This window comes from Antechinus flavipes, chromosome 2 (assembly GCF_016432865.1).
Source record: "Antechinus flavipes isolate AdamAnt ecotype Samford, QLD, Australia chromosome 2, AdamAnt_v2, whole genome shotgun sequence".
NCBI lineage: Eukaryota > Metazoa > Chordata > Mammalia > Dasyuromorphia > Dasyuridae > Antechinus > Antechinus flavipes.
The window spans coordinates 170,821,891-170,847,111 of NC_067399.1; the positions used below are offsets into that span (position 1 = coordinate 170,821,891).

A 25,221-nucleotide genomic window follows, 5' to 3' on the forward strand; every position below is an offset into this window, starting at 1 on the left:
TGTGAGGGAGAGCATATTGCTTTCTTTTTACATAAAAGAAAATTGAGAGTATGTGATGACCGCATTAGCACCCTGGATACTTTAGAATCAACCAGAGTCAGGATAAGCAAAAGTCCTCCATCTTTATTCTGTGTCGAAGGGAGAGGAGAGGAATGGACACAGGAATCTCCTCTTTCTTCCACCACCCGGAGTCACCCTCTCTTGTCCTACTCCACCCTCCACTCCCTCCTCCAAGTCTCTCTATAGGCCAACAGATCAAGCCAACACAGAGTAGTGGGCAGGGCCATTCTTTCTCCAAGCATATGCTAATAGAGTATTGTTAAGTACTTGGACCTCAGTGCATCAACTCAGTTTCAGCCCATTACAAGAGTAGAAATGGCTAAGTGACTTGAACAAGACAACAAAACTAAATAAGTGAGGCAGGATTTGAAATCAGATTTTTTGACTGGATTATGCCAACACACTATTTTACCTAACCTTCAAAGTTGGACTAGCTGATCTCTGAGGTCACTTCCAACTCTAAAATGATAAACTTTGGATTGGAAAAGACAAAAGAAAAATGGAAGAAAATTCATTATCTGCCAGGTTGATCTTCATTATAGAGTATTAAATGGCAGGTCTCATTGCTGAACCACTGTCAATGACTATGGAAAATAGAAAGATAATTTTGAGTATCTGAAGTCCTCCACAAAACATCATGGGTTAAAGAGCCTAAATATCCAACGAAATTGCCCATAAATCTTGAAAACAAATGGCAAAGTACTGAATGAAAGAATTCTAAGATCTTCAGAAGATGAAAACAATAAGCTTGAAATGTGAAGGCATAGAATGATTGAATTTCAGATATTTTGATGCAAAATTACAAAGTTTTACAAGCGCTCAAGAGAAAAGCATTTAGTTATAGTAAAAAAAAGTAACTTATAATAACTGATAATCAGATAAATATATTTGAAGAAGTCAAGGAAAACAAGTTGCCTTCTAAAATAACATATGCTGCCAAGGGGAGCCAAATTATCAGCAAAACAGATGGACCTTCAACAAAAGAAAGGCTATTGTTATGTTATTTGGAGGGTGGGGAAGAGGTGAGCAAAGAATTCCAAAGGGACTCTGAGTAAAAAAGGAGAGAAATAAATAAATAAAAACAAATTGATAATTTAAATAAACTCAAGGAAACCAGGATAGAACAGGTTAAACAGGAGAGGTGAAACTTTGGAAAAGATAGTATAACAAAAAAGGAAAAATAATGATCCAGTGAAATATTTAAAAATACATAGAAGAGAGTATTGAGTCTACAAGTAGACACAGAAAGATAGGACCATTTTATTAACATTTAATACCCAAATTCTTAAAATGTATGTGATATGCATGCATACATATACAATCTTCTCCTATACATATTGAAATGTTCATAATGGTTAAATTCATAATAAATGTGAAAAAAATTAAAAGATAAGATTGTTATTGTAAAACAGACTAATAATGGACAAAATGCTAAATTTAAAGGAAGAAATCAATGGAAAAAAGTGGGGAAAAAACAATAAACATATTTATTGTTTAAATGTGAATGGACTAAATTCTCCAACAAAAGAGAATAACAGAATAGATAAGAGAACAAAACACAACCAATAAATTGCTACATACAAAAACGTTTGAAAAAAAAAACCTATAGAAAATTGAACTCGCTAAACATTTAGTCCAATTATTTATCTTAATTGTTTAATTACATAAAGTATTTATTTTCTGTATGAAAATTTATTCCTATATCACACAGGGAATATATGATAGAGTTTGGATTTATAGGAAGTCAAGGATATCTTAACAGTTTTCTATTTTGTGCCTGATAGCATGATTTAACTATAATTCAATGGAAGATTTGTAGGACAAGTTAAATAAAGCTTAATGCTGAAGTCTCTATCATTTAGTCTTTTCCTGCTGTTCCTTTACCCATTTGCCCTTAAGAATAAATAAATTGGTCATTTTGCTCAGCTCGTTTCTGCAGGGAAGGATTGAAACAAAAAAGAACCAAAACAAATCATCATAGATAAGCATTCCTCAAAGGCAGGCTGCCAAAAGAGTGAGAATATTTGACTAAGGATGTATAGCCCACAGTGTATTAATGTGCCTTGTAGATTTGCTTTTTTAAGCATATAGGAAATAAATCAAATGTAGAAGAATCATACTTTTAGCAGTAGGTTGGAACAGAGCTGTACCCTCGTCTTTCTCCTCCCATCATTCTGTAGTACCCTTGGGCTAACATCCAGAAATGACATCCTTTGTCTTTATATATATATATATGTGTGTGTGTGTGTGTGTGTGTGTGTGTGTGTGTGTGTGTGTATTATGTATACATACATATATATACATATATATATGTATATATACATATACATATATATATATATATATATATATATATATATATATATATATGTAAAGAAGAGACTCCCTTCAAGAGTGTGTAGTGAAGGCTCACTCTGTGTGTGGATCAATGTGATATATGGTACTTAACCTATTTTGGATATTTGAAATATATGAAATATAAAAAAACTTTACAAAAAAGTATTTGACTGTATTCACACCAATGAGAGGTTCTTATTTTGATACTATACTGTCAATTCCTCAAGGTCAGGTCTCTTGCCTTATCTAAACTTTGGTCTATGGTGTTCTGCAACTAGTAAGTAAAGAATACATATAAGTATCTATGCATGTGTGCGCACATACATGTGCATGTGTATATATGTGTGTGTGTGTGTGTGTGTGTGTGTATATATATATATGTGTGTGTGTATATATATATATATATATATATATATATATATAACATAATGTAATAAGTATATAATTTTGTGTGTGCCTATGTTGATGTTATGCACCTGTATAATATGTGGAAGTATATGAAATTGTTATATTATCCTATATTATTTTAGTGCCTATATAATACAATAAATCATTATATTATGCTATATTATTTCAGTTTATATATGCTTCTTCTAACTAGCTCTTTATTCTTAAAGATTTGGAAGACGAAGCAATGGCTTTTATGGGTATTCAGGGGTAAGGACTTTCTCTTTGTCCTGTTTAAATAGCTGCTCTGAAGTACTCCTTTCCTCTATCTGCTATATTGACTAGAAGCCAATCATTGAACTAGTATGTTGGACAAAAGCTAGTTTACAAGCATTTTAAAATTGTTTTATGAGTTTCTGGATTTTTAAAAAGGCACTATACAGGTTCCTACTCTTGTCTAACTGAACCTTAGCCAGAGAAGTTTCTCCTTTTTCTCCTAATTACATACCTTAGTTCTATATCTACCCATCACAGATGTCCATATGGTTAAGAATCTTGTGAATGAACACTTTTCCTTCCCTTATCCCCAAATTGGCTATCTCATAAAAGAAAAGGGGAAAAGCTGGTTGGTTTATCTGATAGCTGTTATTAACTACTCTTCTAGATATGTTATGCACAGAATAAATTTTATTTTTACATATATGTTTATTTTCCCAAAATATCTATTTTATCAGAAATTTTATAAGAAGGTTCCAGGGTATGCTCTGCTTGAAAAATGCGGCCTAATTGCCAATACTGTTACACCTTCATGTGGAATTTAGGAATGATGGGAGCTTGGTATGTTGTAGGTAGACTAATGGACCTGGAATTTGGAACACTTGAGTTCAAAAACTGCTTCATTATATATTTCCCATTTATGGGACTTGACAAATCACTTAATCTCCAAACTTTTGTTTCCTCATCTATAAAAAGAGGCATAATAATAGCATCTATTTCAGAACATCATGGTTGTGAAGATAAAGATAAGAATATCAATATATATATAAAGTCCTATATCAATGCTAGCATACTCTTATTATTAAGATGAATAATAATGATAAATGTCTGTAATATTCCTAAGTATCTACTGTCAAACTCCAAAACATTTTCTGATTCATCAAGGAAAATTGTTGTGATTTTTCACATAGTTTAAACTAAATATATTTCTTTAGGTTGTAATTCTTTATATAATGCATCTAAATCCATTAACTAAGCATACCTCTCAAAACCAGAGGGTCACTTCCATAATATAGTGAAGCATTGCTGTAGGACATTTTTTTTTTTTTTTTGGTAAAATAAGTGATGTAGGAACAATGACACACAACATATCCCTGAAGGCAAATCAAAGATAAAATCCTGTGAGTCTTTGAAGCAACATAATGTGCAGGGGACAAATGTGAGAAAGTTTCCTGGGGGAGGAGGGTTTTAAGCCATCTCCTGAAGGGAGTAATGAACATAAATTAATAGGGATTAGAGGTGTGTGTTTTAATTATTCATTAGCATATTCAAATTGCTAGATTCCTTGATTGCTATAGCTAATATTAAAATAGACTCAGTCTTTAAAGGGACATATAATTGTGTTTATTTTGAAAACAAAAGTGATTATTATAGACAAAAAGGAACTCATCAATTTGCTTTATCAAACTCCCTTGTGAAATATGAGCTGTAGAATATATAATCTTTGCATAGGATACTTTTGTAGAAAAATATGAAAGAGAAAGCAAAATTGCCTTTATGAGAGTTAAAATTTTTCCTGACTTGTCTTCTTGTCCAGCTCTGTGTGGATACTTGCCAAGTCTAAACCTTTAGCCTCAGAACCATTGCTACCCTAATATATTTCCTACTGCATATAGTTATAGGAAAGTTGTGGTTAGACCAGACACAGCCTTCAATTGTTAAAGTGTTCACACTATTCCTTATGTTTCCCCACCCATATCAACTATGTTCCTTACTCTCTCACTTTATCCTGCCCTTGGGATTCTTATTTACTGTCTGTTTTGCAGTTCTGTCTACTTTTCTTGGTTTGAACCAATACTTTTCTCTGATATAAAATAATCCAAGCATCCCAATGTGGAATATTATTATTGTTGGTTTCTTACCCTGTAATTCTGTCTCACTCATACAATTCCAGAATCTTTTCCATGTGCAATCATTTCCTATACTTGGCTCTTTCTTTTTGTTTTTTATGTTACCTTTTATTTCCCAGTCCTTTCTTCCCTTAACATTTCCAGCAGTTATAGAAAAGTACTTGACACATAGTAGGAGCTTAATATATTCTGACTGACTGGTTTTCCGTTTACTCTTTCACCTGTCCCTTGTTCAGAGGAGACACTTTTCCTTACGTGTGGTTGGAATTTAACCCCATATGAATAGTGCTGTTCTCTTGTCCCTGTCAGTTAAGTGTGGAAACAAGTAATTAAAACAACAACAAACAAATCACAATCACCAACTTGACAATGTTTTCAAGTTTTCACTACATTGATATCACATTGTTTTAAACCATTGATATTTCCTCAGGTATTTTTTCTCTTCCAGCCATGAAAATCTGTAACTTAATCTCAGTTACATTTCTCCTTTGTACTTTTGTTCTTTCATCCTCCCCCATAGTAATTTGCCATAATAGTTTGTTATTGTCAAATTGCTGCTCACTGCCTTTGTAAATGGTTTTTGCTGTTTCTCTTTTTGTATTAGTTATTTCTTGTGAAATCTGGGCTAGCTTTCTGGGGGTCCTCCAGAAGGTCCTTGGTCTCACCACGAGGATGAGCAAGAATAGAGTCCAAAGTCTTTATTGTCTCCTCCACAATCTGTGTCTGTCTGAGTCTGACCCAGTCTCAGTCTGATCCAGTCTTCTCAGCAGTCTGATAGTCTGACAGTCAACCAGTCTCAGTCTGAGTCTGACTTTGTCCCCAGTTCTCTCAGCCCTTAAATACCCTATTACAATTACATCATTACAGTATAGTGACTATAAGCCAATCTAGAGTGATTATATCATCATATCAAACTAGAGTGATTATACCATGATATTATACTAGATAGATGTGAACTAAATAACCATTATCTCATCAGTTTCACTGAGTTAACACCTTGTTTCAATTATACTTCTCCAGAGCTTAGGCTTTTTACACTTTCTATGATTTATGCTCATCAAACAATGTTTGCAGTTGAAGATCCATTACTTGTTTCCAGTCACAATCTACCTTCTTCCTATTCTATCTAATAATGTTTACTACTATTCAAACATGAAAAGCTGGCCATGATTGTTATTTCTTTAATATGATAATGCAATCAATCATAGAACTAATCAGACTGGGAAATCTTCATGTTGTTAGCCCATTTCAGTTTCCAAAAGATCTGCACTATCTAGGATTCTAGTGATTCTAGTTTGGAGATATTTTCTTGCAAAAGGCTTAAAAGGCATATATATATGTTAGATAATATTTACCTTTTTTTTAAGTCTCCCAATGGCACTACTTATAGGTGTGGGTTGTGAAAATGATAATTATCTCTACTTTTAGATTGTTTTTGCTTGTTTGGTAGGGGGAAAGAGAAAATAGAACGTTAATTTGCAACTTATTTAGGTAATGATCATTATCAGTAATCACTTAGCATAAAATAACAAACTATTTGGCATTTTAAAAACAGTGTTGGAGATATGATGAAATTAATCTCACATAAGGGAAATAATTGGACAAATTGAAATTGTTACTTTTTGCTGCTCCCTCCCATTATGTCATTGCCATCATTTAATACATAAATGTTTGTTGGGTTTGAATCTCAGCTGGGTCTTTTTATTATCTATGTTGTCTTGGGTAAGAGTCTACCTGTGTTTAAATGTCCTCATCTATGAAATGATGATAACCACTAAGGTCCCTTCCAACTCTAAAGCCAATGTTTCTAAGTCTTATGTGCCCAGAAACACATTTCTTTAGTGGTCACATTTTTCAGTCAAAAATGAGATGTTTTTTTCCTTTGGAGAGTAATGGTTGTGAGGGATTTGCTTTTGTTTTAATTTGAATGCGCAAATGTCAAGGCATTTTTCAAAAATTATTTCTTTTCATCTTTCCAGACAATTGTCAGAGGAAACAAGCCCTGCAAGGAAACTTCGATCAACGGCTTGCTAGAAGAATTTGACAATATCTCTGTGACTCGTTCCAATTCCCTTAGGAAAGAAAGTCCTCCTACTCCTCATCAGGGAACCTCCAACCATGTCCAGGGACATTCAGAAGAAAATGGTTTCGTTACATTCTCGCGGTACTCCAGTGAATCTGATAATACCACTGACTACATAACGGAGAAGTACAGAGAAAAGGGTCTCTATGGAGAGGATCTGGATCGGTATTATAAAAGCAGCCATATAACCAAGCAAAATGGACATTCAACGAAAATGAAATCTAGCGAGGCGTATTATTCTGACGTGCAGACTTTGAAATCGGATATGTCCAGATTTCCTGCAGATTATCACACCCACATGGAGATGCTAAGTAAGCCAAGTGAATATGGTGGCTACAAGTGGGACTATCAACGGGTGTCCGCCGCGTCCCCTCTAGATTACCGAGATCCCTTTCAGTTAACTCCCTCTAGGACTGCAGGGACCAGTGCATGCTCAAAAGAAAGTCTGCTGTACAGTGAAAGTGAATGGAGGCCCAGCATGGATGATTATGATAAGAGACCCAAGTCTTCATACATCCATCAGACCAGCCCTCAGCCAGCCATGCGGCAGCGGTCCAGATCAGGCTCAGGGCTCCAGGAACCCACCATGCCGTATGGGGCAAGTGCATTTAAGTCTCACCCACAAGGACACTCATACAGCTCGTACACCTACCCTCGCCTCTCAGAAACCACCTCCTGCATGCCAAAGGTAAAGTGGGCAGCCGTCAGTCTCTTTGCTCTCCCTCCCCAAGCTTCTGCACCCAATTTGTGCTCAAAGTGTCTGTCAAGATGAACAATAGTTAATTAAGTTGAAATTAGAAATATGGTAACAATAGCCTTTTTTCCCCTTAGTTAACTATATCAACAGCAACAACAATAATAAAACAATGATAGAGGAGGTAGTTTCTAGCACTTAGACTTTTAAATAAAAACCTTTATTGAGTTTTCATTTTATCACACAATTGTAATAGTTTAACAACCACTATAAGTGATACACACCTTTGATCCTGTGTGCTTTCCTCTGCCCCTTGACATTACATAAGGGATTCTATTGCTTTGCAAGTTTTGGTGTAGGTGTCTACAAACCTAAGACTTCATTTTATAAAGATGGAGAGGTTGAGAAGGACAATTAAAGAATGCTTCTTTGTTATATTTAGAGGACATATTTGTCTCTTCCTTTTTCTACCTAAATAAAATTTCTTAAATGAAGAGATCTTTCCCATAACATTATACCATCCCAGGCCACCTGAAGGCTGAAGCTATAGGAGCAACCTTCTGTTAATTTTTTTAAGCCATATAGCCTTCAGATCACAGAATCCTCTCATTTAAAATAAATGCTGCACTTCTAATTTGAGAACAATGAAGTCTAGAAGCTGAGAGTTACATGTTTTATGTGAGATTTCTGTGGGAGGGAAGCAGAAAAGAAGGCATGTCTACTGTTAAAATGTTTGTTTTATTAAAAAGTTAGACATTCAGAAAGACATGAAATAATGCATGTGTTTAGAATTCTAATCCAAAGGAAAACAACAAAAATGACAAAACCCCACAGAATTTTCTGCTTTAAGGATTGAGGTCAGGGAAATTTGTTTGGCTTTGCTTCACTGAAAATACTAGGAGTGAGTGGTTCTCCAACTGGCAAAGAGGTGAATAATAAATTGATTTTGACTTTTCCAAATCTCTAGCAACTTAAATGAGCAAAAGTGGCATTAAAAAAGTTTTCATTTTTAAATATCTTATTTTGTCTTGTTATGTGATGCAACTAGCCTGCTTCAACGTCCACAACAATGCCTTGGATGCCACTCATAATCTGCTGGAATATTTCAAAACCCAATGGATAAAAAAGAAGTATTCCGTGCCCCCCAAGATGCAGCCATACCTGTGCTAGCATAATGTTTAACTATTTGTTTCACTAAATTATTTGTACACCACCAACTCCTCTATATTACTTAATTTCAGCATTCATTCACAATCCAGAATTGATAAGATCTTCCTCTCTTCATAAATTTATTATATCTCCTTTTGGGCACTGTGATTTACAACTTTGGTATCATCATCTATTCATCCCATTCCTTCACCCCTCATATTCAATCAGTTGCCAACTCTCATCAATTCTAATTCCACAACTAACTCATATCTATATTTTTCTCTCAACTTCCAAAACCACAGCCCTCACCTCACCTGTACTTTTGTAGTAACTTCCTGATTTGACTCTCTTCCTCTGGTCTCCCTTCTCTCTAACTGGTCTCTTCCTCAATGCCAGGCTGATATTCCTAAAACAAAGCTTGCTTTCCTACTCAAGAAAGTGAATTACTCTCACAAATAGTCTCAAATACTTTGCTATTTTACAATGTGGCTTCAGATTCCTTTACTAAGTTTATTGCATTATTCTCCTATATTTCACCTAAATTGGCTCACTTGCTATTTCTTCTATAGAACCTTCCATCTTCTACCTCTATGTCTTTCCTTAAGCTGTACCTTATGCGTAGGATATACTCCTTCCCTACTTCTACCTCTTAAATTCTATAATTTCTTTCAAAGTTCAACTCAAGTACTAAATCTTATAGGAAGCCAATATTAAATCCCTTAGTTTTTAGTATTCTCCATAGTAATTATTTTATTATATGTTTTATTACTTGTTACATTATAATTTTATGCCATTTATTTTATATATATTTGCTATTTAATTTTCTCTGTACATGTAGGATCATGTTATTTTCCCTTGATAGAATATTAACTCTTCAAAAGCAGGGACTGGTTCATTTTTGTGTCTATATCCCAGAGACTAGTACAGAATCTGGCACATAGTAGATGTAAATAAATAAATAAATAAATCTTTGTTGGAAATTAGCTAGAATTATAACCAACATTAAAATTTGTTTAAAATGGACATTTCCAGAAGGGACTTCTTAATGATCTGAAGTATCTATATAACTATTACAATGGAAGGTCAGATTCCATAATGGGGTGCTGGGAAGCACCTTTCAGTCATAATTTTCTCAAAATCTCTTCCTGAATATCCAATTTAACATTCTCTTTGCCTGTAATATGGAAAGGCTAAATAAAGTACAAACATTTTGCCCAATCCTAACAGAACCATAGCTAGAAATTCTTATGATGGAAACTGAATTGATGGTTTGTCAGTTAACAGCCCACAGGATAGTCCACTGGTAATGACACACTTAGAAAAGGGGCAATCTATCACAAGAGTCCTTCCTGAGCCACCATACACTCACCAATGGTCTCACACCTCAAGATAAGGTAGAGAGGCGTGGCTGTGAGACAAAGGCCAGAGTAGAGGGGGGCACCAAGGTCATAGGACATGAGATTTTGAGTTTATTGAAGGAGTGAAGAAGATTCACCTACATGTCTTAGGGAGTTCAGAGATAGTGCTTCTATCAGTCAGGCAATAAGCATTTATTTAGTACTGATCGTATGCTAGTCACTGTGTTCTACCCATGTAGGCTTAACACTGGTTATTCCACCCTAATTATTCCTCAGATATTTCCTTCCCTTCCTCCCTCTTTACTTCCTTCCTTCCTTCTTTCCTTCCTTCCTTCCTGACCGCCTTTCTGCCTTCCTTCCTTTCCTGCCTTTTTCCCTTCTTCCTTTCTTTGCATTTGTTAAATGTCTGCTGTGTGTAAGAAACTAGACAAAGAATAAAGGATACAAATATAATAGATAAAATAATCCCTATGCAAGGAACTCACATTCTAATAAAGAAAAAAGCATTATTTATAAACATAGACAGAGAATATATACAACTACCTTGTTAAAAACAAGTTTGGGAGGGAGGACACTAGAAGACCTTTCCCTCTGCACACTGTGAGACACCAATAAACCTTTGCTGGTTGGGGGTGTTCACATATAGAATAGGTCAGTATTTGCACAAATGAATTAGGGAAAGAGTAAGGAATTTTTTATTTTGTATTGGCTAAGAAGAATTAATGAAACACATTACATAATTATAGTCAGATTACTTCGGGACAAGCAAAAGATATTAAAGATAGTAGGTGACTTATCTGAGCCTCTATTTCCTTTTATATAAAATAAAGATAATATACACTATCCTAAGAGCTCTTCTGAACAAAGTGCTTTGTAAACCTTAAAACAGTATGATAACGTAAGTTTTTAATTAGGAAGATAATTCTGGCCCCTTAACTTTCCTACTTTACCAATAGCAACTATGTGTCATTGACCGTGGTATCAAAATCAAATAAAAAGGCATCTTATGGAGCTCAAATTGACTTAGATTGGACAAGTTAACATTATCTGTGATGTATTATGTTTTTATTTCTTTTGTTAACCATTTCCCAGTTACATTTTCATTTGATTCCTTTGACATCTCTGGGATAGTACTACTGGACACAGAATCAGGAGGACTAGGGTATAAATGGCCCTCTAACTCTTACTATCGGGGTAGTCCTTGGTAAGTCAACTAATTTCTATGAGTCTCATTTTTTTCCTTCTTTAGAACGGTAATTATAAATGGTCCAACACTTAATTCAGAGCATTTTTTATCAAATTAGATGTGAATGTCGATTATTATTCTTAGTGCTACTATTATTATCTCACATTAATTTTTTTCAGAGGAATTCAGATATAAGCAGTTCAGAGACAATTGCTATCTTGATGTTAATCTTTTATAGGTAATTTTTTTTTAAAAATACAACATTATTTCTCAGAACACATCTTTCATAGGATTATATGATCCAAGGTATAAAACTGGAAAGGACTTTATAGATTAAGTCCTTCATGTTGCACATAATAAATTGAGACTTAGAGAGTAACTTTGCCACGGTCATGCAATTAATAACTGTCAGAAGCAGGATGAGAATAATTGTTTTGCTGACTTCAGATATGACATAGTATCTACTACTTCATGCTATCACTTCGCAGTTGGGAATGGGACATTTGTACTGTATATTTTTCATTTCTTCAAAGCATGTTTTTATATAGTATTTTACTGTTATGACTTCCAACTCAAAGCTAGTTCTTTTAGGAGGGAAATTCAGTGTTAGGACCCCTTCTTGCCTTTTCCTGTATTAAGCACTAAGGAGAATATGGATTATTAAACAATATTAAAGATTACCAGAATACATCACCACCATCTTATTCCTCATTATTTCCTATATGCAAGATAGCAGTGGAAATCATCACTAAACTATCTTCTCTTTTAACTTTCACCCACAGGTTTAGATTTTAGAACACCAAGTATTTCTATGAGTGTTATAAACAATATTAAAAAAAATTCTGTCTAGAATTGATTAGCCAAGACAATAAGAGAGACATGGTGTCCCACACATACTCCTCCTGATTGAGTTCCCCAATCTAATCTCCTTTTACCATCCTTCTCCTTGAAGGGAAATCACTTGAAAGAGCTTTGCACAACTTTAATACACTGATAATAGTGATGACTCATGGTTCAATGCAGCAGTCACAATTCCCAGACTCATCAACAATCTCAAAACCCCAACAGTACTTCCCTATCTACAGACAATCTCAAGAGACCCTTGCTTTCATAGGCATATTACTGTGTGATGGTTTATTCAAATAAGAATCCTGTTCTGCATCTAATGTGCCATATGTAACTTGAAACTACATGAACATTATAAATAAAAACAAGGAAAAGCATTTAACATTTTAAGGTGTGCCTAGCTTTTGCATGTTTCTTTAAATTTTGTTCACTAAGGCCCATAAAAATATCTGAATAGGTTATTCAGCTCTGTTATCTACAACAATCTCTTCTGATATACTTTAGAGATTTTATTTGCATATCAATTGACACATCTTCCTCTAAATGTCATTGTTCTTTTTAAACAAAATTTGCTTTCTGCTGTTATATGTATGTTCCCCCCTCTCCCATCATCTGTATAAAAAATGATACGAATTCAAAGTACCATGATCTCTACCCCTGTAATGAAAGGCTTTCATATTAAAATGGTCACAGACAAGTTTGGATAATCTTCTGAGCTAGTGAGCCAACTCACTAAAGCAAGCAAAGCACATCCTAGTTCAGCCTGGTGCCCTGATGGATTTCATTTCAGATCTTCTCATGCTCTGTTGACTTGCTCTCCAATAGAATCCGGATTTTGTAAGTGTGAAGTAGTCCCTTTGGGACGTAATTGGATATAGCAATACAAAAGGAAAAAAAATGATCTAAACACACCCTTTTCTTAACCCAGCAATTACTCCTCCATTCACTCATTTCTTCATTCATCTCATACCCTACATATTTTTTTGTGTTTGAATTTGTCATTTATTTTATGACATAGGAAAGCAAAAAACCTTTACCTTTAACCTATTCTGTTATGTGTTCTATTATGAATTATAATTTGTTCTATTATATGTAATCTATAAATAAGATAGTTACATCAATATATTTACTGCATACATGTAATTTTAAGAGTAGAGCTTACTTCTATTGTTCCCTGGTAGTAAATCATGGAGACATATTAATTCTTTGATTCCACAATCATGGCAAGAATAATGCATAATGACCTAACCTATTAAAATTAAATGTAATCCCAAAGTATGCAAAGCCCTTTTATCACCTGGCCATCAAAGTTTTTGAGACTGGTCAACACTGTACAGCAGCAACTGGAGTAATGATGCAAAATCAAGGCATTCAGGCATGGAAATGAATATAAGTAATTTCGAGAAAACTAACAGTAACCACTGGACTCTGATCTATGCTCCTAGTACCTAATTTTCTGACAATGAATTTGGGCCTAAGGAAGAACCATCAGCCATTATACAAAGTTAGACTACAAGCAGATATGGAACAGAATTTGTTCTATCAGACTGAACACATATAATCCAGGCAGCAAGCACAGAAAATGGCATACAGTGACAAATTTTCCAGACAATGGCCACTGTCAACGACACATAGTTGCTACTGGTAAAGTAGGAAAGTTAAGGGGCCAGAATTATCTTCCTAATTAAAAACTTAACATTATCATACTGTTTTAAGGTTTACAAAGCACTTTGTTCAGAAGAGCTCTTAGGCTAGTGTATATTATCTTTATTTTATATAATTTATGTAATTTATCTTTTATTTTATAGCTACAAACAAACTCAAGGATACAATGTGGAAAACACTGATGATCATATGTTAGCCTTTTAATCTACACTCACATAAGGTAGACATCATTGTCAGGCATTATCTTAGCAGTAATTTGCATTGCATAGAGTAGATAAAAACTTTACATCTCCTTCAATTAAAATTTATTCATTCCCCAAAGTACCAGAAGTTAACTCTCACTCTTGAGAAGTGAGGCTAGTATTTTCCCTTGATATTCTCAAACTATATTATTTTCATTTGCAAAGATTGGATTTCTCAACACTGCACGTTTTTCTTTTGTGTGATGTAGTGATGCTTTGATAACTACCAAGAGCCCATAGCAGAGGTCATTGCAAACTCTGATCTGAGGTTTGATTTAGATTTGATGTACTAAATATGGCTACCATTACAGCTTTGCTTTTCTTTGTTTGTGATAAATATTAATGCTATTATAGCCTGACCCAAGAGGAATCTCTTAGCACCTCATTCAAGAATTGGAAAGGCACTACCCTTCTTTTGTAGTATTTCTGTAAATGAAATGAACTGTAATTTGCCCTTTGCCCATTATTCTAGAGAGCCAAGAGCTCCAGTTCTTTCTCTTGAGAGTACATATTCTTCCCTGAACCCCTCCTTGACTGAGCAGAGTTTTGCCACAAACTCCTTGTCACTGTGCAAAAGCCCATGGTGACAAATTGATGCTGCGGCAGTTTTTTTCTCCTATTTCATTCTTTCCTGTTCCCCCTGCTTCCCCACCCCCCCCCCCTTTGCAGCTTTAGCATAAAATGGTCAAATGATGTTCCATTGCAGAATTCAATTTCACAGTTCAGTTAGGTCCTTGATTACACTGCCAAATTCAGATTAATGTGCATTTAACTAACATGGATCAGGGGACTCCTGGCCGACAGCCAGGCGTAATAGTAGCAATTGATGGCTGTGTAGAGTTTTATGCCCTGTCCACCCCAGCGCACCAATGGTGAAATTGATTGATTAAATGAATTCATTGCTATAATTATTTGTAATTGTGATACATCATGAGCCTGTGTGTAACCCTCTCCTTAGAGATGTTGCAGGCATTGTCGGGGAGTATTTCTGTTGTGTTGTTAACCAGGGATTATTCATTTCCATTTCATGTGGAGGTTTTGTGTGCACCTCATTCTTAGTTGGTGAAAGGATTTTAATAGAGACATGAAGAAGCAAGCAAGCCTCTTGCTTCCTAACACCAAGAATTCATTTATTTGGAATTCAAGAATGATGCTGGAAAAGCTAAAAGGGAATCATTAACTGGAAATAGGCATATACTGTTAACTGTTTATAACAGGAAATGAAATCATGCTTGCACATACTGTCTGTTTTTTTCTAACCTCCCGTGGAGATCATTTCTTCCTAGATTGTATCAATTCTTAGATGGAAAAATAGTTTTTGTGCTATTGAAATTGAGTTCTTTTTTCAGTCCAGGACAGTTTTCTCAATCCGTCCTTAGGAGCTATTGCATTGAGAGTCCTGATGTTCTATACCCTGTGACTAAGTGCTTGCATAAGAACATTTCAAAGCTAGCAACATTTTCCCCTCTTAATAAATTAAATATGAAATAATGGATACATGAAAAATATTTATAACACAAAAATATTTTAATATGAATAAAGGCTTAACTTCTCCCATCTCTCCCCAGTGTCCTAACTTTTTTTTGGTTTATTGATTTCAAACCTCTAGAGTTGTATTTTGTGGCTTTCTTTTTGAATTGCAACCATCTAAATACCATATCACCAAATGCATTCAGGAAACACCAGTCCCATAGAATGACCTGAAAATTTATAAATTATTTTAGTCTTCCCTATTAACCTTGCCTCAAGAATGTCTCCTTAAAAATAGATTACCCAAAATTTAAAATTTTATTTCTAAGAAGCTATGTAATCATAAGGTTACTAGGAGAATGTGTGTAAGGAGAAAGGAGAATTCTGTTTCCTGATCTGTAAAGTGAAGAGATTGAAGCAAATAATCTTTAAAGTTTCTTCAGCTTAAAATTTATGGAAAGGGGAAGTGGCATAATAGACATAGAATTTCAATTCTGCCTCCAATACTTGATAGCTTTGTGACCAGGAACAAGTGATTTAATGTCTCTGATTCAGTCTCAGTTTCCTCAACTGAAGAAATATAATTTAAATGATTTGTAATTTTGTATAACTTTACATATGCTTCCTAATTGGGGGATAGGGATTGAGATGAGGGAGAAAAATTTGGAATTCAAAGTTTTAAAAACAAATGTTTAAAATGGTTTTAAATATAACTGGGGAAAATAAAAATATTTTAAAATTATTTGCAAACTTTAAGGCATCATATTTTTTGTTGTTGAGTTGTTTCAGTCATGTCTAGCTCTTCAGGTTTTCTTAGAAGATACTGGAATATTTTGTCATTTCCTCCTCCAGCTCATTTTATAGAAGATAAAACTGAGGCAAACAGGGTAAAGTGCCTTGTTCAGGGTCACACAGCAAATAAGTGTCTGAGATTAGATTTGAATTCAGGAAAATTAATCTACCTGATTCCAAGCCCAATGGGTAAATACAAGATATGTTTTTAGTAGTATGTAGATACATGCTTTAATAGGTTGTATCTTATTACTTAGTAGTTAGACAGGATGGGGAAGGCTTCTTGAAGAAGAAGCACAATGTTTGTGCTTAATTTTGAAAGCAAGTCTAGAATTCTAAGAGACAGAGGCAGGGATTTGCTGATAAATATACACAGAACATACTTTGATTTAATCTGCATTATTAACTCTTTCTTAAGTCTAGACTCTAGAAAGTCAACAAAATAATAAACCAAGCCCTGATTTGTAGCATTTGCAGCTTTCTAGTGTATAAATCTTCACACTGAAAACTTAACAATCATTTCTCACAAACCAGTTGGTGCTTGCCCCAAAATAGCTTTGGATACAACTGAAATGGAGAGCAGGGAAATGGGAAAATTGTCATGTGTAAGACATAGTAGTAAGGAAATACAAGATCCAGTGTCAGACTTAAAAACTTAATGCATCAATGTGAGAGGACTAGAAACTATATTCCCCCAAGTTTTCCAGAGAATATACATTTTAGCAACTCTGCCATAAGATTAACTAATAAAACTAGGTGTCACAGTCAATATTCAGGAAGATTCCTCATCATATATAGAAATTTGACTTCAGACACTTATTAGGTGTGTAATCCTGGGCAGATTACTGAACATTGTTTGCCTCAATTTCTTGTTTTGTAAATCACTTAAGCATTTTTGCCAAAAAAAATCCCAAATGAAGTCACAAATGGGCACACTGAATAACAAAAATAAACCTCTTAACTACCAGTTGTGCATTACTTCAGCACTGGCTGAATCCTATCTCACATTGATTGCATTGTATGTAAAAGGTGAAGAAGATGGAATCGTCATCCTGTGTGGATTCTTTGATGATGACTGAAATTAGTATTCCAAAGGAACCATTTACCACAGTAATCACATTTATAGTTTTCCTCCCCAGTGTGAACACTGTGATAATGACTGAGATATGCTCTCCAATGTCCAATGCATTTATAGGGTTTCTCCCTGATGTGAGTCATTCTGTCAATTAAATTGAATCCTCTCCCATACTGTTCACATTTGTAGATTTCTCCTTGGTAGATTCTCAGATAATCATTGACTTTTATTCTCTAAATGAATCCTTTCCCATAATGATCAAATTTATAAGTTTTCTCTCTCATATGCATTCTCTAAGGAACACTGAGATGAGCTCTTGGAGTGGACTTCTTTGCCATATCCATCACCTCTATAGAGGATTTTTTCCCTCTGTGGAGATTCAGAGGAACAGGAAAGAGTCTTGCAATGGTCAAGTCAGGTGATCATACCATTAGGTGGGAGTAACATTAAAAATTAATGGAATTGAAAAGTTTTGATTATTTATTATACATGAAACTCTTGAAGATGGAAATGTCAGAGATACCCCAATCTAGTAGAGAAGACAACAATTAAATTGTCTTAATTAATTAATAGTTTAATAATTAATTTATGTTATATTATATTTATATATTATGATTTATATTAATCACATATAACATAATATAATATAAATGATAAAATAATAATAAAAATAAAATATTAATATAATTAAGCCAAGTTGGAGAAAGCTTCCATTAAAAGATGGTATTTTAGTTCGGAGTTACATAGGAAGTCAGGGAGGTCAGGCAGGAGCACTGAGTCAAGTAGTTGGAGTAGAAGAAGGGATAGCATTTCAAGCAGAAAAATGTTTGTCTTTCTTCCAACCAGAGAAAATACCCACAGCCAACAGATGGAGTATCTTTGTCATGGAATATTCATGAGACCAGTGTCACTAAGTAGAAGACTATATGTCAGGGAGATTGGTATAAAGAGATTGGAAAAGTGGAAGAGAGTTATTAGACTTTGAAGAATTATATTTGCCAAATAAGCTTAGCTTTAGACATGTTTTTGGAGTAATAGTGGGACACCCAGCAGGAGATATACAGGCCTAGTGCTCAGAATAAAGGTTAGGGATATTCATTGACATAGGTAAATTATGTAATGGTGCCTTAGCCATGGGAATAAGGTTGGCAATGAAGAGAGAGTAACAGAAGATGGTGAAAGTGGGAACCTTTCAGAACATAATATTTTTCACCTGTTATTTGCTTGGTTGGTTTTTTTTTCCTTTCTTGTATTTTTTTTTCCCTTTTGACCTGAATTTTTCTTGTATAATAGCATGATAAATATAGAAATACATTTAGAAGAACCGCACATGTTTAACCTATTTTAGATTATTTGCTATCTGAGGGGAGGGAGGGAAGAAAGGAGGGAGAAAAATTTGATACACAAGGTTTTTCAAAAGTGAATATGCATGCATTTAGAAAAATAAGTGGCAGCTAGGTGGCTAAGTGGGTAGAGTACTAGTCCTGAAGTTAGAAGGACCTGAGTTCAAATTTGATCACAGGCATTTAACACTTCCTGGCTGTGTGACCCTGAGCAAGTTACTTAACCCCAATTGCCTCAGCAAAAAAAAAAAAAAAAAAAAGGAAAGAAAAATAAAATACTATTTAAAAAAGAACAGGGAGAATTCTGGGAAGATGGTAGAGTAGGTTGGTAAATTTCAAGCTCTCTATTTCTCTTATTTCCTCCACAAATACAACAGATTTGTGCCTCAAGGTGAACATAGACTGGTGAAAAATTGAGAAGATTTGGGGCAGAGAGGTCTTCCAGGTACAATCAGAGATCTGAAGAAAGACTCCAGGCCAAGGATTAATCTATATGAAGTGCAAACACCTTCCAGCTAACTCACCAAAAATACCAAATGGGGAGCCCCAGAGCTAGCTGGATTGGGCTGGAGGCTCAGCAGGAACTGCAGAAACTTTCATGCCTGGAACAGTTTGAGGAGTCCAAGGTCTCAGTCTGGGAAGACTGAAGGAACTTTGGCTGATTAGGAACTGCCAGGCCCAGCTGTGCTGCCCAGATACAGCCCTGGGTGAAAAGGAACCAGTACCTGTTGAGTGCAGAGGCAGTGGAGTTGGGATGCTGCTGGCTGCAGGCACTTGCAAGATGGGGGAGCCCTTGGTTTGAGGTTCCAGGTCAGAAGGGAGAGCTGAAGACTCCATCCCATTACCCCACAATCAGAGATACTTACACTAATACCTCTTATTGAAAAAAAAATGAATTAGCAAAGAAGAGAGAACCCCACTCTAGAAACTTATTATGGTAACAGGGAAGACTGGAATTCATCTTCGGAGGAGGACACTGAAAAAAAGCTTCTACCCCAAAGAGCAATGTGAAATGGCTCCCTGCCCAGAAAGAATTTATAGAACTCAAAAAAGAATTTAGAAATCAAATAAGAGACATTGAGGAAAAACTAAAAAAATAAAAATAAAAACCATAAAAATAAAAACAAGATTACCAAAAATTAACCAACTAGAAAAGTAGATACAAAGTCTCAAAGATGAAAATAATTCTTTAAACATTAGAACTGGGCAAGGGGAAGCCAGTGAAGCTATGAGAGATCAAAAAATAAAAACATAATAAAGAATGAAAAAATAGAAGAAAATATGAAACATAAGAAAAATGACAAATCTGGAGAACAGATCAAAAAGAAAAAAGTATCAAAATAATTGCACTGCCTGAAAGTTGTGACCAAAAGAAGAACCTTGACACAATAATGTAAGAAATAATCCAAGAAAATTGTCCTGAGTGATAAAACATGAGAGGAAAGTAGAGACAGAAAAAATCCACCAAACACTATTCTTAACAAGATCCTTTATGGAAAATACATAGGAATATTATTGCCAAATTTCAAAATCCCCAGATCAAAGAGAAAATGTTTCAAGAAACAAGAAATAAACAATTCAAATATGCTGAAGCTACATTAGAATTGTACAGGATTTATCAGCAGCCACAATAAAAGATCACAGGTTCTGGAATCATGTCTACTGACAATCAAAAGAACTAAGCCTGCGGCCAAAAATATCTTCTCCAGAAAAATTATAATGAAACATTATAATGAACATTCAGCAAACTTGCAGATTTTCAGGATTTTCTATCAACCAAACATGAACTTAATAGAAAATTTAACATATAACAGCCAATATCAAAGATCAACTTCAAGGAACTAAATATGGACAAATTGTTTTATGTTTAAGGGAATTTATACTATATGTTGGAAATTGACATCTGCAATAGGGTAGCTCAAAAGGGAGAATTACAGTAAAAACAGTAATCATGTTATACAAATGAGGTGCAGAGGAAGAATAGATAGAGGCATTATAGGAGGGAGGAGGCATGAAGTTCTGAAAACCTATTCACATTGGGGAATGGGTTAAATAGGCAACACTACATATATACCATGTAGGACATAGCATCTTCCAAAATATATAAATAAATAAAGGAGGGATGAGTACACAGAGAAGCAAAGAGGGAGGGAAAAAGAAGACACGGGAGGGATTTATGGGTGAGGGAGCTTAAGTAATAGCAAGGCCAGGTAAGGAGCAGAATTAAAGCAAAGAATTAGTAGGGATAGGAAAGATATATGTGTGTTTAAGTGGGGGCATTGAGTATGTGTATATGTATGTGTATGTATATATATCTACATGTGTATAGATATATCCTTTTTAAATTATAGCCTGCTTGGGGGTAAGAGGGAATGAAAGGAGGAAAAAAGAATAAAGTAAAAAAGATGTGTAGCAGAGATCAAAAGATAAAGGGAAGTTTATTGCCTATGAAGCAGAAATTCCAGAGGGCACAGCGGAAGGGCTGGGGGGAGTTAGCATGAAACTTTGGAGGAAGAGTTGAAGGGGATGAGAATGAGGAATCAGGTAATAGGAATATGGAACAGGATTTGGGTGACAGTCAACATGAGTTCTGAGTCATTGGAATATGAAGTGTATGACCAGGTGAAAGAATATTTATCATTAAGTGGAGATTTACCACTCCTCTATGCAGAAAGGAAAAGTGTACTTGGAAGTGGAAGGCCTGAAGCTGAAGTGCTTCTTTGCACTGGAGGGTCTACAAAATTCAGTGGTAGATTGGATTGGCAGCAGGAGGTGGAAGAAATCTTGTGCTGGTATAGATAATAGTGATTATTTTAGAGTACATGGAAGATCTTTGGCCCAGACCCTTTGCAGCCATTTTTCAGAACATGCTGAGTCCTAGACCACCCATATCTGTCAGTTTATTTGGTGAAAGTGTAATTTCAGTGAAGCCTTAAATTAGAAGGTTAGGCTAATTGAAGAAAGATTCTCCCATTTCCTATCACACTAGAAAGTTTTGAGAATAGAAGTCAGTGACAATTTTTATGTGTGTGTTGTCCAAGCACAAGCCAAAAGCAATTTTTCATTACTCATCATCTTATTGGAATATCAGTTCAATTGAATGTCATAATTTAAGCAATATACTTTCTTCATCCACTTGGTTTTTTATGTGAAGATTCTTAGACCCAACCAGATTTTGGGATGTATTTGAAAAGATTTTATAGTATTTTGAATTTTGTTGTAATCAGCATATTAAAAAGCATTTGAATTCAGATAAATTACCATAGCAGGTCTGGATTGAGAGAAATGGTGATGAACCATAGCTCTTTGCTTTCAGGAAAGAAGTACTTATTTATAGATATGAATTGCTATATTATATGCTATCAGATAGTTTCTGTATTAGTTAGGTTTGCTTAAATATTCCTTTGTTACAAGCAAGAATTCATTAAGTAGAGGAGTTGGAAGAAATTATTCAGATATAAAAAAGAAAACAATAAATAAAATTTGAGGAAACAATACCTTATAAAAACTTTGCAAGGAATCACCACTACATTCATTTTGTCATAGCTTGCAAGACTTCATTGTTTTCCCTTTTTTAAAAATCGTGACATTTTACCTTGTCCAATAGGTTGTCTGTTTTCTATAATCTTTCCAAAATTCCTGGTAGTATCTCAGCAAACAATCAGAGCTATGACCTCGGACAAGTCCATTAACCTATCTGTTCCCCAGAAACATAGCAAAGATATAATATTTAATAAATATTTGTTGATTGACACAATATAGAATAGTTGGCAGTCTATACTGGTAGAGGGACTTTTTGTAATGTTCTGATTAACTTTCTGGAGGTCTTGGGGCCAGCCTTCATTTTAGCAGAATAATCACCACAAGAATAGCTAGGGATAAAGTCCAAATTCTTTATTATCTTCTTCACAATCTGTCTCCTTCACCTGGAGCCTGGCTAGCTTTCTGGAGGTCTTCAGATGGGTCTTGGTCTCAGTGGAGAGATGAAAGAGGACAGACCAGCCACCACGATGGTGGGAGATGGAATGTCCCAAAGTGCAGGAAGCAGGAGAGCCACCAGGAGGCTGATCAAAGATGGAATGTTTGTTCCAGTTTATATGTTCTATTACAATTACATCATTACTGTATAGTGAGTATAAACCAATCATTATATCACTAGGGCAATCATACTGAACTAGAGAGAACTCACATGCTAAACTAGATAGCCATTGTCTTATCAATTCCACTGAGTTTTAACACCTTGTTTAAATCAATCATACTGAGCCTCAAGTATGTTTCTCCAAGTTTCTGCCTTTACAGCTTTTAAAACTGAAAGCTCCCCACAACAATGAAATCATTGATCTGGGTAAAAGAAAAAATCTCTCTTTTGTATATTTTTGTTTTGTCAATTATTCAACCAACAAAAATTTATTATACTATTTGCTAGGCACGGTGCCTTAGCATTGAAGGTACAAAGAGAAGGAAAAATACAAAACCAATACCTGCCTTCAAGGAGCTTACATATTAGTGGAGAGATAACATACAAATATATATATATAAAATAATACAGAATAGAAAGAGAATAATTGTAGAGGGGAAAGATTGGAAGAGGAATTAGAAAAGGACTCTTCAGAAAGTGATATCTGAGGTAGTCTTACTTTGCCAAGGGGCAAAGAGGAGGAGAGAGCACTATGCTAAATGCTGGGGGTATAAATATAAAATCTCCTTTTAAGGGAAGTAACTCAAGAGAAATTTCAGAAATGTCTTAACCCCACTCTAGCTACACTCTTTTGGACTTCCTTGACTTTTTCCTCACTTGCCCCACCCCAACCACCATCCCTTGCCCCACCTTCCCTTATTAGCTTCTTTCTGTATGTTGTCTTCTCCCCTTAGATTGAGCTCTTTTAGGGCAGACACTGGCTTTATTTCTATATATATATATATATATATATACCTCCAGCATTTAGCATAGTGCTTGGCTAGTAGCTATTTATGAAAATTTTTGATTACTGATTATAGGTCTTTTGAAAGAAGCTTAGAAGTAAAATATAAATTAAACATCTCTTTCTTATCTCTATTCTGTTTTTCCAAATACTGTTTTAATTCCCTCCATTTTTCCTACAAATATAGTAAACAAAACTCTTATTTCCATCTTCTGAATGTCTTTAAAATTCAAGTTGGTCAGTACTATATGATGATCAATTGGACGTGGCCCACTTCAACAATGAGATGAACCAAATCAGTTCCAACAGAGCAGTAATGAACTGAACCAGCTACACCCAGTGAAAGAACTCTGGGAGATGACTATGAACCACTACATAGAATTCCCAATCCCTATATTTTTGCCTGCCTGCATTTTTGATTTCCTTCACAGGCTAAGTGTACACTATTTCAAAGTCTTTTTATACAGCAAAATAACTGTTTGTGGACATGTATACATATACTTTATTTAACTTATACTTTAACATATTTAACATGTATTGGTCAACCTGCCATCTGAGGGAAGGGGTGGGGGGAACGAGGGGAAAAGTTGGAACAAAAGGATTTGCAACTGTCACTGCTGAAAAAATTACCTATGCATATATTTGTAAATAAAAAATCTATAATAAAATTTTAAAAAAAGAAATGCTTTAGCTGCATCCCATAATTTTTGATATTATCAACTACAAAATAGAAGCAATAATAACATCTACCTTTCAAGGTTACTGTGAGAAACAAATTAAATAGTATTTGCAAAGATCTTGGAACATACTAAGCATTATATAAGTGCTAGTTATTTATTATTATTATTATTATACATATTGAGTTTGAGATGCCAGTTTGATATGTTCAGTAATTAATTTGTGATGATAAAAGTTAAACTTATCAAGAATAAATGAAAATTATAATGAAAAAAATAAAATTCAAGTTGGTCAGTAAGTTTCTATAAATCTTTATTGGGCTCTTTTCCCCCCAGTATCAAAATTATTTTTCTTTTTGTTTTCCAAACTTCATTCTTAAGAATTTCCCATCCCCGCTGTCTTTCTCTGAGTGCTCTGAAATCTGGTCTTTCAAAAATCTAGGACACAGTAGATTTGCCCAGCTTTCTTCTCCTTTATCATAGATTCTAAGATGAAGTGATAACTTCTTCACAAGATTCTCCTCGCATGACATCACCAAACAATTCTTCTTTATTGATGCAAATCATATATAGAATAACAGCCTTTTTACTTCCTGTCTTTTGTAGTTTGAATTTATCATTAAAGCAATGAAGAAATTGTTAATTGTTCTGTTTTGGTGAGAGAGTTCTATATCTTCCATCTGTCCAAGTGGTTTATAGAATATTCCAATGACAAAATCACCTCTGTTTCTCATTCCAGTTAACTTTCCCAAATGCTTTTCAACTGGGCTTCTTAAGTTTCTCACTCTTTAAAGATATCTTTTCTGCTA

At 34.7% G+C, this 25,221-nt stretch overlaps 1 protein-coding gene across 7 annotated transcripts in view; it reads left to right on the forward strand.

Moving 5' to 3' along the window:
• PAK5 (p21 (RAC1) activated kinase 5) overlaps positions 1-25,221 on the forward strand; it is a 455,979-nt gene that overhangs the window by 407,517 nt on the left and 23,241 nt on the right. For all 7 annotated transcript variants that reach the window (XM_051975927.1, XM_051975928.1, XM_051975926.1 and 4 more), the window contains one exon: positions 6,890-7,681. In XM_051975927.1, coding sequence (XP_051831887.1) covers positions 6,890-7,681 — 792 coding nt within the window. The remainder of the gene's footprint in view (positions 1-6,889; positions 7,682-25,221) is intronic.